The sequence below is a fragment of the Scyliorhinus canicula genome, unplaced genomic scaffold, assembly GCF_902713615.1.
Source record: "Scyliorhinus canicula unplaced genomic scaffold, sScyCan1.1, whole genome shotgun sequence".
In the NCBI taxonomy this organism is placed as follows: domain Eukaryota; kingdom Metazoa; phylum Chordata; class Chondrichthyes; order Carcharhiniformes; family Scyliorhinidae; genus Scyliorhinus; species Scyliorhinus canicula.
The window spans coordinates 348797-368450 of record NW_024055490.1 but is presented as its reverse complement, the minus strand read 5'-3'; the positions used below and the strand labels follow the sequence as shown (position 1 = coordinate 368450).

General features: G+C 45.6%; 1 protein-coding gene across 9 annotated transcripts; it reads right to left on the bottom strand.

Annotated features, from left to right (window-relative positions):
- Positions 1-7297: 7297 nt before the first annotated feature.
- Positions 7298-18275, bottom strand: LOC119960157 (zinc finger protein 239-like). 9 transcript variants are annotated; one of them, XM_038787974.1, is made up of 3 exons: positions 18172-18275; positions 11025-11135; positions 7298-9068 (listed from the first exon to the last, which is right to left on the bottom strand). In XM_038787974.1, the coding sequence occupies exons 1-3, from the start codon at positions 18241-18243 to the stop codon at positions 8979-8981; spliced, it is 273 nt and encodes a 90-aa protein (XP_038643902.1). In that variant the 5' UTR covers positions 18244-18275; the 3' UTR covers positions 7298-8978. The 9 variants fall into 9 exon arrangements, with proteins under 9 accessions (XP_038643902.1, XP_038643903.1, XP_038643897.1 ...); XM_038787975.1 differs by lacking the exon at positions 18172-18275 and adding an exon at positions 12358-12435; XM_038787969.1 differs by having other exon boundaries at positions 7299-9068; positions 18172-18228.
- Between the last annotated feature and the right edge of the window lie 1379 nt (positions 18276-19654).

The following is a 19654-nucleotide window of genomic DNA, read 5'->3' as shown; positions in this document are numbered from 1 at the left end:
CCGTTCTTAAAGAGGGTCGTTTTTGCCCAATTGAACCCAGCTCGCCTCTTGGCCAAATCTGCTCCCAGGTCCTGACAGATGCGCAACTCACAGTTCTGCCAGTTGCTGCTCCGTTCTTTCTTGGCCCATCACAAAACGTGTTCCTGGACCATGAAACAGTGAAAACGTACCACCATGGCCCTCGACGGTTCGTTTGCTCTGGGCTTCCTCGCGAGGGCTCTGTGTGCTTTGTCCAGTTCCAGGGGCCAAGGGAACACCCCAGCCCCTATCAACTTCTCCAACGTGTCCGTCACATAGACCCTCGCACCCGATCCCTCACTGCCTTCAGGGAGGCCAACAATTCTGAGATTCTGCCTCCTGGACCTATTCTCCAGGTCCTCCAGCTTCTCCTTCATTCTTTTCTGGCAGTCGTTCATCATCCCCACCTTGCTTTCCAGCACGGTTATATACTCATCGTGCTCAGACAACGTTTCTTCGACCTCCTGGATCGCTCCCCATGGGTTTCCTGATTCTGAACCACTTGATCAATCGAAGCCTTAATCGGGTCCAGCATGTCCTTCTTTAACTTCGAGCAATCGGGAGCAATCTTCGAAAAACTTCACCAGCTGCTCCGTCGACCACTGTGCCGTCTCCCACGGCCCTTGCTCTCCGCCATGCTGTCCCGTGTTACCAGCTCTGCTTGCTTCTCCCTTATGGGTCCTTGTCGTCTCACACGGCCACTTCTGGTCCAATTCTCCATACACCGGAGGGGGTTTCTCCTGACTGCCTCACTCTTCACTGATTTATCCCATAAAATCCGAAAATAATGGGAGAAAATGTCCAAACGTCCACTACAGGCAGGAGCTATCAAATGTGCGACCTACTCCTCCATGGCCGCCCCCGGAAGAGTAATGCATTTGTTTGGCAGGTGCTAAATTTGTCTGTCTCGAGTGATGTTTTTTCAGTCTCAATACTGGGTAAGAACTCGTGTTCATCGAAGCAGTTCGCCTCTGCACTTTTAAGGGTCAGCTGGTGTCAGCGGCAGGTTGCTCCCTGTAACTCTAACCTTATCCGGCTTGGCTATTTGCTTAAAAAGTTTTAACGTCAAAAATGTGAAAGTTATGGTATAAACGTACCACCTTGTGCGTTTCTTTATCTGGAAAGCAGTTGTCTCATTTTTAACTGGGGTCAGCAAGGTTTCATGCCTCACATTTATTCCCTAATTTAAACTTAAGATCCTGGCTGTTCCTTTTTTAACTGTTCAGTAAAATAATGCACTTCTAAGGAATTGTGAATTACTGTTCCTTTTTATATAACTTAAGAATTTAAATTGATCGAATGGCTTTTTAACTTGGAAAAACAGGATGTGTTGACCCTAGCTGTGATCTTTAATGCCTGTGAAGTTCTCTGTATTTCAGACAAGCTGCTGCTGTTATCCCATTGTGGGTCTTATCCCTTACTTTTTTTAAAATCTCAAGTTATTCTAGATTTCCATAGTTCAAATTACATATTTTGCCAATTTAATTTACAGGGTACTTTATAAAGGATGTGACACAACCCCCCCCCCCCCCCCCCCCCCCCCCTCTCCCACCCTCCCAGGCAGTGCATTCCAGACCGTCACCATCCTCTGGGTAAAAAAGCTTTTCCTCAAATACACCCTAAACCTCCTGCCCCTCATCTTGAACGTATGACTTCTCGTAACTGACCCTTCAACTGAGGGGAACAGCTATTCCCTATCCACTCTGTCCATGCCCCTCATAAACTTGTGCACTCGATCAGGTTGCCTCTCAGTCGTCTCTGCTCCAGCGAAAACAATCCAAGCCGATCCAACCTCTCTTCCTAACTCACATGTTCCATCCCAGGCAACATCTTGTGAATTACCTCTGCACCCCCTCCAATGCAATCACATCCTTCCTATAATGTGGCGACCAGAATTGCACACAGTACTCCAGCTGTGGCCTCACCAAAGTTCTATACAACTCCAACATGGCCTCTCTGCTTTTGTAATCTACGCCTCGACTGATAAAAGCAAGTGTCCCATCTGCCATTATCACCAGCCTATTAACCTGCCCTTCAGCCTTCGGTGATATCTAAACAAACACGTCAAAGTCCCTTTGTATCTCGGAACTTCCCAGTGTCAGGCCATTCACTGAATACTTCCTTGTCATATTACTCCTTCCAATGTGTATTCCAGGTTAAATTCCATCTGCCAATTTTTACCATTTTGACCATCCCATCTATATCTTCCTATAACCCAACACACTCAACCTCACTGTTAACCACCTGGCTAATCTTTGTGTCATCCAAACGTACGGATCCTAAACTCTCCCACCACATAGTCACCTCTGTCATTTATATACATGACAGACCCATCACAGATTCCTGTGGTACACCACTGGACACCGGCCAGAGGGGAAACATCCTCTCTTCACCTGTCAAGATGACACCGAATCTATATAATAATTTTTATTAGTGTCACATGTAGACTTGCATTAACACTGCAATGAAGTCACTGTGAAAATCCCCTAGTCGCCACATTCCGGCACCTGTTCAGGTACACTGAGGGAGAATTCAGAATGTCCAATTCACCAAACAAGCACATCTTTCAGGATTTGTGGGAGGAAACTAGAGGAGCCGGAGGAAACCCACGCAGACACGGGGAGAACGTGCAGACTCCACACAGACAGTGACCCAAGCCGGGAATCGAACCCAAGTCCCTGGAGCAACAGTGCTAACTACTGTGTCACCGTGCTGCCCCACGGGTTTCCTCCCACAGTCCAAAGATGGGCAAATTACGTGGATCGATCAAGCTAAATTGCCCCTTAGCAGGTTTGGGGGGGGTTCAGGGCTAGAGTGGGCCTAAGTATGCTGCTGTTTCAGAGTCGGTGCAGACTCAATGGGCCAAATGGCCTCCTTCTGCACTGCAGGTATTATATGACTTCGAAGGTAAAATAAAAGTGGGATGATTTTTGTAACTGTTGATAAAACCAGATCTACTGTAATGTGTACAGATTTGGCCTCCATATTGAAGAAAAGATAGAAATGCGTTAGAAAGGTGGGACAGGCTGGGCCTGAAGCCACCAGAGTTTAGAGGTTCGAGAGGTAAACTGACAGAATATGTAACGGTCCTGAGAGGACTTGACGGAGTGGATGTTGAAGGATGTTTTCCCTGTGGGAGAGACCAGAACTAAAGGACAGAGTTTAATAATAAGGGGCCTCCCATTTGGAATGGAGGTGAGGAGAATGTTTTTGTCTCAGAAGGTCATGAATTTATGGAACTCTCTTCCCAGAGAGCAGAGATATTGAATATATTTAAGGAAGAGGTGGATGGATTCTTGATGAGCAAGAGGGTGAAATGTAATTGGGGTAGGTGGGAATGCGGTATTGTGGCCACAATCAGATCAGCCATGGTCTTACTGAATGGTGCAGCAAGCTCGAGGGGTCGAATAACCAATTCCCTTTCCCTGATCCGCCCGACTGCCACTTGCAAGATGATGGCCAGTGAGCCCGCTCCCCCTGGGCCTGTCACAGCGGTAAACACGGTGCCTGCGGCCTCTTATTCAGGGCCTCAGGCCTATCCCAGAAGTTGATAAAGTTCCCAGTGCAGCCACGGTTTCCATTCCTACCCTGTGCTCACAATCTCTTCCCGAACCGTCCGCTCCTCCTCACTGTCTCACCATGACTGACACTGAGCACGCTCAGAGCACACACCCACACTGCACCTGTGCACTGGCCTCCTACACTCACTGATAGGGGACTTTCCGCAGAGCGGGGGGTCTGGGTAAGTGTCTCGCCATTGAGAGCTTCAATCATTGTCTGAGCATCCTAGGAGAGATCGTGTCCAAAGGCGAATACCTGGGTCCTCCCCCAATGCAAATTTTGTGTCATTCACCCCCCTCTCCCTCACCAATTTCAGGTTGGAAAAGGGTAAACAAATTCTGATAAACAAGGATCAGTGCAATTGTTGCCAGAAGCAAAACTATCAAATTTGTAAGGATAATAGCAAAGCTGAGGTTTGAAGTTATTGTGGAAGATTGAACAGGTTTGGGATTCCTTCTTCGGAAAAGAGGCTTTGAGGGAATCTGATAGAGGTTATTAAAATTATTAATGGGATTGGGTAGCTGTGAAGCCAATATTTCCACTTGGGGGTAAATCAAAAACTAGTGCCAGATAGACAAATTAGCAAGTAATAAATCCAAGATGGAAAGAAGGAAAAATGCCTTTGCTCAAGAGAGCTGTTAGAATGTGAAATTCAACACCACAGTAAGTGGTTTAGGTGAAATCATTTAAATGTTTTCAAAAGGAAATTAGATGATTACATGAGAGAAAAGAAAATAGAAAGGTAAGTTGAAAGGCTGAGATGAGGGAGATGGATTGGAAAGAGATTTAAGAACTATAATCACCAGTCCAGATTAGTGAAACCAAATGGTCTATTTCTAGACTCAATATTCTCTGTTTAGCTCAGTTGGTTAGACGGCTGGTTCATGATAGAGCAAGGACAACAGCATGGGTTCAATTCCCATATCAGCTGAGGATATTCACAAAGGCCTTCTCAACCTTACTCCTTGCCTGAGATGTGGCAATCCTCAGGTTAAATCTCCACCAGTCAGCTCTCCTCCTCAAAGGGGAATTCTATTTAATTCAATGCAATCTCTTCCCAGCTCCTGATCAGCATGTTCCCCATCCACCACTCTGGTGCGGCCGCACCTGGAGTGCTGCGTGCAGTTCTGGTCACCACATTATAGGAAGGATGTGGAAGCTTTGGAGAGGGTTCAAAGGAGATTTACTAGGATGTTGCCTGGTATGGAGGGAAGGCCTTACGAGGAAAGGCTCAGGGAATTGAGGTTGTTTTCGTTAGAGAGGAGAAGGCTGAGAGGTGACTTAATAGAGACATATAAGATAGTCAGAGGGTTAGATAGGGTGGACAGTGAGAGTCTTTTTCCTCGGATGGTGATGACCAACACGAGGGGACATAGCTTTAAATTGAGGGGTGATAGATATAGGACAGGTGTCAGAGGCAGTTTCTTTACTCAGAGAGTAGCAGGGGTGTGGAACGCCCTGCCTGCAATAGTAGTAGACTTGCCAACTTTAAGGGCATTTAAGTGGTCACTGGATACACATATGGATGAAAATGGAATAGTGTAGGTCAGATAGGCTTCAGATGGTTTCACAGGTCGGCGCAACATTGAGGGCCGAAGGGCCCGTACTGCGCTGTAGTGTTCTATGTTCTATTGTACTGAACATGCCAAGGAATCACACTGGGCTCCTCTGGTCATTAATGGGACACAGTCTATCCATGTGGAAAATTATGGATTGTAACATTGTCATTGAAAGCTTGATTAGCGAGCAAGAATTTTGTCAATACACTGAGATTGGTTTGAATGTTTCTGTGATCTAATCCTAATCTCAGAACACTAGCTATGCAGGTACAGCAGGTAATAAGGAAGGCCAATGGAATTTTGTCCTTTATAGCTAAAGAGTATAAAAGTAGGGACGTGTTGCTGCAACTGTACAAGGCATTGGTGAGACACACGTGAAGTCCTGTGTACAGGTTGGTGCCCTTATTTGAGGAGGGATGGTAGTTGCATTAGAGGAAGTTCAGAGGAGGTTCACTAGATTGATTCCCGATATGAGTTTGTTTTATGACCAGAGATTGAGCAGCTCAGGTCTATACTCTGTCCAGTTTGGAAGAATGAGTGGATATCTAATTGAGGTATACAAGATGAAAAATGTATTGACAAAGTAGAATCTTGTGGGGCAATCTAGAACTAGAGGTCATAGTTTGAGGATAAGGGGGAGCAGATTTAAAACAAAGATGAGGAGATATTATTTCTCTCAAAGGGCCGTGAATCTGCAGAATTCACTACCCAGGAGTGAAGTGGATCCGGGACTTTGAGTAAATTTAAAGAGAAAATAGACAGGATTTTAAATACGTAATGAAATGAAATGAAAATCACTTATTGTCACGAGTAGGCTTCAATGAAGTTACTGTGAAAAGCCCCTAGTTGCCACATTCCGGCGCCTGTCCGGGGAGGCTGGTACGGGAATCGAACCGGGCTGCTGGCCTGCTTTAAAAGCCAGCGATTTAGCCTTGTGAGCTAAACCAGCCCCTATGGGTCAAAGGGTTGTGGAGAATGGGCAGGAAAGATGAGTGGAGTCCGAGAGGAGATCAGCCATGATCATATCGAATGGCGTAGTCGGCTCGAGGGGCTGAATTGCCTACTCCTGCTCTTACTTCTTATGTGGTGATGCAGAGATGGATTAATTCTGTGTTCTGTAAAGTGTGGCCCAGGAGGTGGATTAATACTCAGACCCATGAACTCCACCCCTGTGCTCCACCCAGCACCTCCCCACTCCATAAACATCTGTTCGTCTCACTGACACCATTCTCCTCCCTGCCCGCAGTCTGAACCAGACCAATTGCAAACTTCATTTCTTCTTTAACCTTGAGCTGAGCTACTGACTCCATATCCTCTCCATCACTGAGATGACCTCTTTTCACCTCTGTAAGACAATTAGCTCCATCCTGCATCAGCCGATTTACTGCTGAAATTCCCGTCTCTTTGTTACTTCCAGGTTCAGCTATTCCAATGCCCTCCTGACTGATTCCCATCTTCCATTCTCCATTAAGTTGCGCTCCGCCAGAACTCTCTGGGTGATTGTCAATTTAGTGGGAAAGAGTTAATCGAATGGACGGTGGGTCTCAGAGACACGATGAGGTCTGGGGGGGGACATGGAGAGAAACAAAAGAAAGACGACAGTTTAGGGCCAGGGCTGAGCAGATCTTCAGAGCAATTTTGAACTGCTGGGCTAGTGGAAGGGAGGGAAGCAGCAGAGACAGCTGATCAGATTGTCTCAATCTTAGTCACAAAGAAGCTCCATCAGCTCCTCACACCTGCTGAGGATGAAGGAGAGGATAAAGGAACTAACTTGTATTAGAGATATTAAAATGATTGACACTGGCTATTCAAGACAAAGCTGATTTATTTGATTTTTATCCAGAATATTAACACAATGATTGGGATCGAGTTTATTAACATCAATAGAAACAGATTCCAAAGGTACGTTTTGAGACAAATGACAGAGAAATATCGGGAACGGCAATGTAACAAAACAAGTGTATTTAATAAAAGCAAAATACTGCGGATGCTGGAAATCGGAAATGAAAACAGAAAACCAGCAGGTTTGGCAGCATCTGTGGAGAGAGAAATGGTTGAACAGACCAGATAAGGATGACAGATTTAGAATCACAGAATGACTACAGTGCAAAAAGAGGCCATTCAGCCCATCGAGTCTGCAAGCACCCTCTGAAAGAGCAAACTACTGAGGTCCACTCACCCACCCTATCCCCATAACCCCACACGCCGATCGTGGCCAATCCACCTAACCTGCACGTGGTTTGACTGTTGGAGGGAACCAGTGCACCCGGAGGAAACCCACGCAGACATAGGGAGAACGTGCAAACTACCCACAGACATTTATCCAAGAATTATTGAATCAGGTCCTGGCACTGTGAGGCAGCAGAGCTAACTACTGTGCCACCATGCAACCCTCCTCAAAGTCAGCAATGAACCAAAGACCCAATTTATGGGCTGACACTGGGAAGGGGATCAGAGTGAAGGTGTAGCTGACACTGGGATTAGGGAAGGGGATCGGAGTGAAGGTGTAAAGATTATGGGTGAAGATTTGGAGAAAGTGAGTAGCTTCTAGTATGTGAGAAAAGATGGAAGTTTGGAAATGAAGAATCAGATCAGTTCTGGTTGGAGCAATTGGAAGAAGTGCGACGGAATGTTATGTGACAGAAAATTGTCATTGAAACTGAAAAGGAAGAATCAATAAGACAACTGTGAGACTGGCCTTGTTATATCATGCAGGAACTTGGATTACATCAAGAAGAGAGGAACAATAACTGGTTGAAGACTGTAGCCGAGAAGGGATTGAAATGGTCTGGATATCTACTGTGGAGAGAGAAGGAGGAAATGTGAGGCAAATGATGGACATGGGACTGTCAGGAGGAAGAAGAGAAATGTTGAAGATCAGATGGAAAGGTGCGGCGTACTCAGAAATACAGGGGGATTGGGAGAGGAATGTGTGATTGACAGGAGAGGGGGAAAGAGGAAGAAGAACAAAAACAGATCCCAGTAAACATGGTTCAGTCCTGGATCTGTGTAACAGCAAAATCAAATCACAGTAGTTACTTGTGAACCTGCTGGTGTCTCAGCAGATTGGGTAACTCAATGAATCCTTTCCCACAATCAGAGCAGGTGAATGACCTCTCTCCAGTGTGAATCTGCTGGTGCCTCAGCAGGTTGGCTGACTGAGTGAATCCCTTCCCACATTCAGGGCAGGTGAATGGCCTCTCTCCAGTGTGCAAGCGCTTGTGTTTCAAAAGGGTGGATAAATCAATGAATCCCTTCCCACACACGGAGCAGGTGAATGGTCTCTCCCCAGTGTGAACACGTTGGTGTACAGTCAGGTTTGTTGATCGTCTGAACCCAGTCCCACAGCGAGAGCACCTGAATGGTCTCTCATCACTGTGAACACGTTGATGGGACATCAATTGTCCAGAACTTTTATAGCACTTCCCGCAGTCTGAGCATTTAAAAGGCCTCTCGTCAGTGTGACCCTGCTGGTGTACTCGCAAGTTTGATGATCGAGTGAATCCCTTCCCACACTCTGAGCAGATGAAAGGTCTCTCCCCAGTGTGAGTGAGTTTGTGTAAACGCAGGCTGCTGGACTGAGTGAATGCCTTTCCACACTTGGAGCAGATGAACGGTCTTTCCCCAGTGTGAACTCGCTGGTGATTCTGTAGGGCGGATGAATGAGTGAATCCTTTCCCACAGTCCCCACATTTCAACAACTTCTCCTTGTTGTGACTGCACTTGTGTCTCGAGAGGCTTGATGATTGGCTGAAGCCTCGCCCACACACAGAACACTTGTACGGTTTCTCTTCACTGTGAACGGTGCTCTTTTCTTCCATGTTTAAAATCCGATCATATTCAGGTTATAATAAAATAGGCAACTCCGTCTGATCCTGATGTGATGTTTGGTTTTCGTTTTCTGACTGCAAACTCTCCCCTTGTAACAGCCTGTGAAATTGATTTAAAACATTAAATAGGGAGTGAGAGAGAACCCACAAGAACACAAAGGCAGGTTGTGAAATTGAGCTGAATCAATCTGGTCATTTGTGGGTCCGGCACTGGGAAAAAGTGACCATGAAAACTGCTGGATTGTCATAAAAACCCAACTGGTTCAGTGATGTCCTCAGCGAAGGGAACCTGCCACCCGGGCAGAGACTGTACAAGAGTTTGGACACTAGGGGTGAAGAGAGATAGAGAGTGATATATAGAGAGAGATTCATACATGAAGATACACATAATATATAGTGATCCTGATACCAATTCCACTCTCTAAACCACTGACTCCATCCCTCTCTCCAGCAACTGTCTGAAGCTGAACCAGCTTCACAACACGGTTGCCATCTTTGACCCCAAACTGGGCTTCCGACCATGTATCTCTGGGAGTGACCATCCCTCTCTCTGAAATCTCCTCCAGTCACACAACTCTGCGAGATATCTGTGCACATCTCATTGCAGCATCATGAGCATTCCACATTTCAATCACACCAGCACTGCTGGCTGTTGTTTCAGTTCCCTGGGCCTCAGGAATTTCCTCCTTAAATCTCTCCATTTCGGAACCTCATTGAAAATCCTGAAAATCTTCTTTGACCAAGCTTTCGGTCACCGGCTCTAATATCCCGTCATGTGGCTCAGTGTCAAATGCTGCTTTCTGCCATTTCTGTGAAATGTCTTTGAAAATGTTAATATGTTAAACGTATATAGCTACAAATCATTGACACTGACTTGGGCATTTTTGGCATTGCTGCATTATGGCTGGGTGTAAATCCTCTAACTCCTTATCTAATAACATTGTTTGAGTCCTTTCACAACACGGACTGCAGTGGTTGAAGAAAGCAAAACATCATCTTCTCCACAGATAACTGGGGATTGGCAATATTTGCTGCTGGTCTTGTTGGTGACACCCAAATCCCAAGAATAAATTTGACAAAATATGTACATAAAAATAGATCAAAATCACCTCCAGAAAAACTTGTTTCTAAATGTCAGTTTAGCAACCCAATCTCCCTTGGAATCTACTCCCTTGACAATTTTAAATCTGAAATCATTGCTCCAAACTGGGGTCAAATTCCTCAGGGTAAAACCCAGAAGCTTCTCCTCCATCTCCACTCTAGCCAAACTGAAACAACAAAACAAATGCACGGTAGCATTGTGGATAGCACAATCGCTTCACAGCTCCAGGGTCCCAGGTTTGATTCCCGGCTTGGGTCACTGTCTGTGCGGAGTCTGCACGTCCTCCCCGTGTGTGCGTGGGTTTCCTCCGGGTGCTCTGGGTTCCTCCCACAGTCCAAAGATGTGCGGGTTAGGTGGATTGGCCATGCTAAATTGCCCGTAGTGTCCTAAAAAGTAAGGTTAGGGGGGGTTGTTGGGTTACGGGTATAAGGTGGATATATGGGTTGGAGTAGGGTGATCATGGCTCGGCACAACATCGAGGGCCGAAGGGCCTGTTCTGTGCTGTACTGTTCTATGTTCTATGTACAAGACCCTGGAAAGAAAACACGCTGCAGGGATAGGAGGAAAGAGCAGAGGAGCGGGAGGGGCTGATTAGTTCTTGCAAAAAGCATGGGCATGATGGGCTGAATGGCCTTCACCTGTACTGTAATGTTTAAATGATTCTGTGGAAAAAGGAGCTCTCCTGGAGCCTAGAGACCAACGTTCACAAGCAATATCCACCCACATCACAGTAAAATACCAAACATGGTTCAAATAAACCCACTATTAGAGGAAGAAGTTAAACAATGGCAGAGATGTGTTCAGGGAGAGCAAAGCTGAAACAGAGCAATGGGTGAACATGGATTCAGATCCACAGTAAAGGAGCCAAACCTGCCCCAGAGCCCTGGAACCTGAGCACAGATAACAAAGCACAACACTGAAAACTCTAAATTATGAATGCTCAATAATACTCACCTCTGGAACAATTTCACCATTTTCAAATTTAAAACCTCCTGCTGGACCTGCAGCTGGAAAGATATCAGAAGCACTGGAATTTGAGGAAATCACAATCTTCAAAGCTCCTAACTATAAAAAGAGATTATAATTGTCATTTGTGGTTAGAAATTAAGAGATACACATTTTTTCTGACTTCAGATTGCTATGTGAAAATCCTCCTCTTCTAACCCCCTGTAAAACAAGTTTCCAAAATCCATCATTCAATCCAGTATATAAATTCATAACATTCCCTCCTCCTGTATCCTAGCATTGGATTACGTAAACTGGGATCTGCTGACGTTGGAAGCAGGTTGGGCAAGATTCGCTGAGTTGATTCCTCACATGAAGGGATTTGTTTTATGAGGAAAAGTTGAGCAGGTTACACATATACTCATTGCCATTTAGTTAAATGAGACATTATCTTACTGAAGCATATATAAGATTCTGAGGGAGGTTGGCAGGGTAAGTCCTGAAAAGATGTTTCCTCTCAATAGTGAATCAAGAATTGCAGGGACAGTTTGATGAGGAGCAATTAATTATTTCAGAGGACCAGTAGCCGGTGGAAATCTCTCCCCCAGCGAGCAGAGGAGGCTGGGCCATTGAGTATATTAAAGGTTGTGTTCTGTACATTTTTACCTATAAGGCAGACAAAATGTTAGGGAGGATGGGGGCAGGGGAAAATGGAGTTAAGACAATGATCAGATGAGCCATGAGTTTGCTGAATGGCAGAGCAGCCTTGATTGTCCAAGTGGCCTCTTTCTGCTTCAAATTCTGATCTTATCCTTCTGTTATTGGGATGGCCGCACATGTGCCCTACAGAACCTCCCTCCTCTAAAGATAGCGGCCTTTAACCTGTACCTTTCTCAATGAGACAAACATTTCTCTCCTGGTCACTGGAACCCTAAAGCTCTGCCAGACCAAAGATGTGCAGTTTAACAGGGTTGGCCATGCTAAATTTGCTCTTAGTGTCCAAATGATTAAGTGGGGTTATGGGTATAGGGTGTGGGGGTAGGTAGGCTGTTCTTTCCCAGGTAGGGTGCAGACTGGATGGGCCGAATGGCTCCTTTTGCTGGGATTCTGATTCTCTCCATTGGCAGCAGGATGTCCGCGCATGCGCTCTGCTACCCGCTGGATGACGATGGCGGCGGCGGCGGAACTGGGCCTGATCCCCGATAAAAGCTCCACAGCTGCAAACATGCGACCTGCCGGATCCTATTCCGGTCTTGGGACCTGCACCCGGTGTTTATAAAACCTCCGCTTCCGCCCCACCCGCGGTACCCGGCTCCATTCCTCTCTCCGCCCCGACTCACACCTGCAGAAAAATAAACCGTTCCCGCACTGGCAGGGCTCCCAGAAAAGTGATACTGCGCATGCTCCAGGTACAGCAATGCGCCTGCGCACTGGCTCCTGTTGCGGGACGAGGGCACATTCAGAGTCGCGGGAAATGTTGGGTACTCATAGAGTCATAGAATTTACAGTGCAGACTCGGCCCATCGAGTCTACTAACCGCACCATTGAAAGCTCAAACATTTAATACAACAAAAACTTTGTTACCAATTGAGAGAAATTAGTTTAAAAATCTCAAATTGTGAATTGGTGATCTGCTATGTTCCATATGGGGCTAAATTTCCCCTTGGTGTCCAAAAGATTAGGTGGTGCTGCGGAGATAGGGTGGAGTCGTCAGCTTTGACAAAGAGTCATCGGACTCTAAATGTTAGCTCTTTTCTCTCCCTACAGATGCTGCCAGACGTGCTGAGATTTTCCAGCAGTTTCCCTTTCCCGTGAGCTTAAGTTGGGCGTGTGGAAAGAGTACAACGGCCAGTGCAGACTCCCTGGGATGAATAGTCTCCATCTGAACTGTAAATTCTATGATTTCTGAAAGTTCTCTTTTGCATCCAAGAAGAGCAGAGGTTTTAAGGCTTTTATGTGTTTCCCTCTCTCTCTCCTCTACTGATGGTGCTGACTCTGGCTAGCTCCAATCACACAGTCAGTGATTCCTCTCTCTGTCTATGATACTGAATATTCACTTGTAGAATGATATCGTACAGATGGAAACTATTTGGCCCATCATGTCTGTTCTAGATCTTTGAAAGGTCACAAGTATAAGAGTAGGCCATTCATCCCCTCACGCCTGTCCCCCCATTTAATGAGATCACGGTTGATCTGTGGCCTAATTCCATACACCTGCCTTTTGTCAATATCCCTGAATATCTTTGCTTAACAAAAATCTATCTATCTCAGATTTAAAATTAACAACTGTTCTAGCTTCAACTGCTTTTTGTGCGACAGAGTTCCAAACCTCTACCAACCTAACTTAATTTAATAATCTTTATTGTCACAAGTAGGCTTACATTAACACTATCATGAAGTTATTGTGAAAAGCCCCGAGTCGTCACATTCCGGCGCCTGTTTGGGTAAACAGAGGGAGAATTCAGAATGTCCAAATGACCTAACAGCACGTCTTTTGGGACTTGTGGGAGGAAACCGGAGCACCAGGAAGAAACCCATGCGTACAGAGGGAGAATGTGCAGACTCCACATAGACAGTAACCCAAGCCCGGGAATCGAACCCAAGACCCTGGAGCTGTGAAGCAACAGTGCTACCCACTGTGCTACCATGAACCTTTGAGTGAAGAGGTGTTTCCAAACACCTCTCCTGAACTGTCTCACCTGAATCGTTAGACTCTGCCCCCTAGTTTTCTAATTGCCCAGCAGTATAATTATTTTATTTTTATCTACTCGGTCTTTCCCTATTAGTATCTTGAATACTTCGATCAGATCACCCCTTAACTTTCTAAATTCATGTAAAATAGGCCTAATTTGTGTAATCTCTCCTGTAACTTAACCTCTGTAGTCCAGTTATCATTATTGTAAACATATGTTGCAATCCCTTCAACGCTAATATATCCTTCCTGAGGTGTGGTGCCCAGAACTGCTCACAGTATTCCAAGTGGGGTCTAAACAGGGTGTTGTATAGTTGCATCATAAGCTATGTGTCTCTGTACTGATATCCTCTAGATATAAAGGCTAGCATTCCATTAGCCTTTTGATCATTTTCTACATTTGTTCATAGCATTTTAAGGATCTGTGCACCTTAACCCCAAGTCTATTTGGACACAAATTGTATGTAATCTCTATCCATTTAGAAAGTACTCTGCTCTATCCTTTTCGGTCCAAAATGGGTAACCTGAAACTTGCTGACATTAAATTCAATCTGCCACACTTTTGCACATTTCCCAAGTCTGTCACTATCTCCTTGCAATTTTATGCAATCATCTGGACTGTCGACAATGTCACCTAACTTTGTACCACCAGTAAATTTGGATTCATCTTTCTATGTCATCATTCAAGTCATTAATGAATAGTGTGAATAATTGAGGCCCCTCACAGATCCCTGTGATACACCACGAGTCACATCATACCAATTAGAATACTTACCAATTATCCTCACCCTCGTTCGCCTGTCAGCTAAACAATTTCCTAACCATGTCAATAATTTGCCCTCAACTTCATGGACTTCCACGTTTTTTAAATGTATTTTATTACAAACATGTATCAAAACAGTTTACAGCGAACAAACACTCCTTAAACATACTTCCCAACAATCAACTGTACAGTCTGTACAGATTTTTCCGCTTTTTCACCCCCACTCCCCTGCAACAAACAGCCCCTCAAACACGGTCACAAACATTCCTCAGCTGTCTTTTAACCCCCCCTAAAGAGCCCCTTAACTCATTCTTTATCTTCTCTTCTCTAATCACAGGAAGTCGTACAGGTCACCCAACCAAGACACTACCCCCGGGCCTTCCACTTTAGTTGACAGTCTCTCATGTGGAACTTTGTCAAATGCCTTCTGGAAGTTCATATAGATAAAATCCATAGACATTACCTTCATAGTCCATACTCCATAGTCCACTACCTTCGTCACATCTTCAAAAAATTCAATAACATTTCTTAAAAATTAACTTACAGGATGTGATAGTGACCACAATTCGATTACGTTTACTTTAGTGATGGAAAGGGATAGGTATATACCACAGGGCAAGAGTTATATCTGGGGGACAGGCAATTATGATGCGATGAGGTAAGTCTTAGGATGCATCGGATGAGGAGGGAAACGGCAGGGGATGGGCACAATTGAAATGTGGAGCTTGTTCAAGGAACAGGTAGTGCATGTCTTTGATAAGTATGTGCCTGTCAGGCAGGGAGGAAGTGGTCGAGCGAGGGAACCATGGTTTACAAAAGTAGTTGAAACACTTGTCAAGAGGAAGAAGGAAGCTTATGTAAAGATGAGACATGAAGGTTCAGTTAGGGCGCTCGAGAGTTACAAGTTAGCTAGGAAGGCTCTAAAGAGAGAGCTTAGAAGAGCCAGATGGGGACATGAAAAGTCTTTGGCAGGTAGGATCAAGGATAACCCTAAAGTTTTCTATTGATATTTCAGGAATAAAAGGACAATTAGGGTAAGAGTAGGGCCAGTCAAGGACAGTAGTGGGAAGTTGGGCGTGGAGTCCGAGGAGATAGGACAGGTGCTAAATGAATATTTTTCGTCAGTATTCAGACAGGAAAAAGTCAATGTTGTCGAGGAGAATACTGAGATACAGGCTACTAGACTAGAAGGGCTTGAGGTTCATAAGGAGGAGGTGTTAGCAATTCTGGAAAGTGTGAAAATAGATAAGTCCCCTGAGCCGGATGGGATTTATCCTAGGATTCTCTGGGAATCTAGGGAGGAGATTGCTGAGCCTTTGGCTTTGATCTTTAAGTCATCTTTGTCTACAGGAATAGTGCCAGAAGACTAAAGGATAGCAAATGTTGTGTCCTTGTTCAAGAAGAGGAGTAGAGACAACCCCGGTAACTATAGACCAGGGAGCCTTACTTCTGTTGTGGGAAAAGTCTTGGAAAGGTTTATAAGAGATAGGATGTATAATCATCTGGAAAGGAATCATTTGATTAGAGATACTCAACACGGTTTTGTGAAGTTAGGTCGTGCCTCACAAACCTCATGGAATTCTTCGAGAAGGTGACAAACAGGTGGATGAGGGTAAAGCAGTTGATGTGGTGTACATGGATTTCAGTAAAGCTTTTGATAAGGTTCCCCACGGTAGGCTATTGCAGAAAATACAGAGGCAAGAGATTCAGGGTGATTTAGCAGTTTGGATCAGAAATTGGCTAGCTGGAAGAAGACAAAGGGTGGTGGTTGATGGGAAATGTTCACACTGGATTCCAGTTACTAGTGGTGTACCACAAGGATCTGTTTTGGGGCCACTGCTGTTTGTCATTTTTATAAATGACCTGGAGGAGGGCGTAGAAGGATGGGTGAGTAAATTTGCAGATGACACTAAAGTCGGTGGAGTTGTGGACAGTGCAGAAGGATGTTACAAGTTACAGAGGGATGTAGATAAGTTACAGAGCTGGGCTGAGAGGTGGCAAATGGAGTTTAATGCAGAAAAGTGAGAGGTGGTTCATTTTGGAAGGAATAACAGGAAGACAGAGTACTGGGCTAATGGTAAGATTCTTGGTAGTGTGGATGAGCAGAGATCTCGGTGTCCATGTACAAAGATCCCTGAAAGTTGCCACCCAGGTTGAGGGGGTTGTTAAGAAGGCGTACAGTGTGTTAGCTTTTATTGGTAGAGGGATTGAGTTTCGGAGCCATGAGGTCATGTTGCAGCTGCACAAAACTCTGGTGCGGCCGTATTTGGATATTGCGTGCAATTCTGGTTGCCACTTATACGTGGGTTTGAGTAGGGTGATCATTGCTCGGCACAACATCGAGGGCCGAAGGGCCTGTTCTGTGCTGTACTGTTCTATGTTCTATCTCCGACTGTCACACCTATCAAATCTCAGCCCTTCAGCTGATTTTTGATTCAGTTTTCTCTCACTCATGTGCTTGTCCCGTTTCCTTTTGAAAACATCTCAGCACTTTCCTCAACTCCTTTCCATGGTAATGAGTTGAACATTCTGAACCTGTGATAAATAAATTTGTCTGTATTGCCCCCTTAGATTTATTTGTAACTATCTTGTATTTATGACATGTTGTTTATTGATGGTCACTCTCTCACATTGCCCCTCTCCAAACTACTGATAATTTAAAAGATTTATAGCAGGTCACTGCTTCATTTATTATTGTCGATAGAAAAAGGGCTCCACTCCATTTAATCTTTCCTGAGAGCTGTAATCTTTCATGTTATAAAAGTTATCACTGTCAATGCTGGATAGAATTCACAAAGAGACAAACCTTTCTGTTGGGTTCAGTTTGTTGTGTGCAAATTCTCCATTTCTAACCCCCTGTAAAAGTTTACAAAAGCTATCACTGTCAGTCTAGGATAGAAATTCTGAACAGACAATTTTAGTTTCTCTGGAACATTTTTCCCTCTCTCGTTCCCCCAAAGCTGTAAATCTCCGTCCCACACACTCTCCCTCCTCCTTGGGCTGAAATCCAAACCCATCTCACCATCTGCACCATTTCTTTCCTCCATTCCCAGTTTTCTCCCTCCCCCTCCTCTTCCTGGGTTCAGTTCTCCAGCTCCTGTCTGCAAACTGACAATAAAACCAATGGGTCTTATTGGGGGTTTGGGGCCTCCAGCGGGTGTTTGTGAACCCTCCCCGCCCACCTGCCAGGGTTTCCTTCCTTGCCAGAGATCAGAGTCCTCACTGATTTGAGTGCAAAGTGTAAGCTCTTATTTATTATCCCCCCTCCTGTGATGTGAACCACCCTCCAGTGTGTGAAGCAGGATGGTGCCCGTTAACCTGGGCCTGTTCCCGGGAGGGAGAAGCTCCGCAGCTGCAAACCAGGGAGCTGACAATGACGGTGAAGGGTTTGCATCAGCTCACAATGCCGGGGGACTGATTGACGGCAGTTTCGAGCCAATAGGAAGAGGGGGCGGGGCTGGAGGACCGAACAAGAGCGACTGGTCCTCCAGCCAATCAGAGTGAATGGGAGGCGGAGCAAATCCTGGGTTCTCGCTCCTTCCGCATGCGCCCGGCCACCCGGGCCTGTCTCAGGGAAAAGCCCGAGCAGCTTTCGCCGGCTTCAGCTCCTGTATCCTCACTTCGTATTCGGGGCTTCGGTCTACACGGAATGTCTGTGAAGCCTCCCGACCCATCCGCCGGCTCCATCCCTCATGACTCACCAAACCGAATTTGAGCGGCTCACAATTTCCACCCAACCCCCTGAATCCTGAGTTGTAATCGGTACTGCGCATGCTCCAGCCTCACGTAGGAGAGCGGGCTCAGCCCCGCCTCTCATTCACTCCGATTGGTTGGAAGACCCGCTGCAACCACTCGGTCCTCCAGGCCTACCCCTCTCTTCCTATTGGACCAGAGCTGCCGTCAATCACTTTCTGGGCATTGTGAGCTGGAGCATGCGCAGTGCCTATGCTGGGGTCGGCCCGTTTCACTGAAATCCGGGAGAGGTTCCAAACCCCAATAAGATATTTCCGGGCCCGGGTTTGTATCGAGCGGGGTGACAGCTGCGGCCTGCTCCCGGTGACAGGCCTGAGTTAACGGCAGCCGTCTTTATAGAGGCTGCAAACCCGCAGGGGGCAAAACATCAGAGACAGAGTTTGTTGTAAAATGGGATATTGTAAAACAGGATGTCAGGGTTACAGTCAACAACTTCTATTTATATAACACCTTTAACATCATAAATCATCCCAGTCAGCTTCACAGGAACATTATAAAACAAAGTGAGACACCCAGACACAAAAGGAGATATTAGGACAGGTGGCCAAAAACTTGGTCAAAGAGGTGAGTTTTAAAGAGTCTGAAAGGAGGTAAGTGAGGTGGAGACGGGGAGGTTTAGGGAGGGAATTCAGTGCTTGGGCCGAGGGAACTTAAAACCGTTGCGGAGTAATTAGAATCGGGGAGAGGGATAGAGTCGGTATGTCAGGAATGGAGATTGGAGCAGTGACCGAACCGTGGATTCAGTCTTCTCCATATTTGATTGAAGTTATTTAGTCAGCAGGAAGAGAACCAGAATGAGCCCTAAATCTGATATCCGGGAGAACTTAGTTCGAGAGCACGGTAGCATTGTGGATAGCACAATCGCTTCACAGCTCCAGGGTCGCACGTTCGATTCCTGGCTGGGTCACTGTCTGTGTGGAGTCTGCACATCCTCCCCGTGTGTGCGTGGGTTTCCTCCGAGTACTCCGGTTTCCTCCCACAGTCCAAAGATGTGCAGGTTAGGTGGATTGGCCATGCTAAATTGCCCTTAGTGTCCAAAATTGCCCTTAGTGTTGGATGGGGTTGCTGGGTTATGGGGATTGGGTGGAGGTGTTGACCTTGGGTAGGATGCTCTTTACAAGAGCTGGTGCAGACTCAATGGGCCAAATGGCTTCCTTCTGCACTGTAAATTCTATGAGAGGGAGAGGAAGAACAAAGGAAACCCTAGAAGATTTGGAGAAACGACCTTCCCGATTGCTCGTCAAATCTCCACATGGTCAGTTCTGGACACAAAGTTCACATCTATTATTCTAATTGGACAGTCAGGGTGATTCAGATTATGTCTGTCACAAGTCATGAATCAAGTGACTTATAAAGCATATTCTTACGTCTAATTATATATCTTTGGGAAAAGGATACAGAAACAATGATCTAATACTTTATTTGGATTTC

Coding starts and splice junctions, on each gene's coding strand:
- LOC119960157 (XM_038787969.1), bottom strand. CDS start 8,959: ATGGAAGAAAAGAGCACCGTTCACAGTGAAGAGAAACCGTACAAGTGT.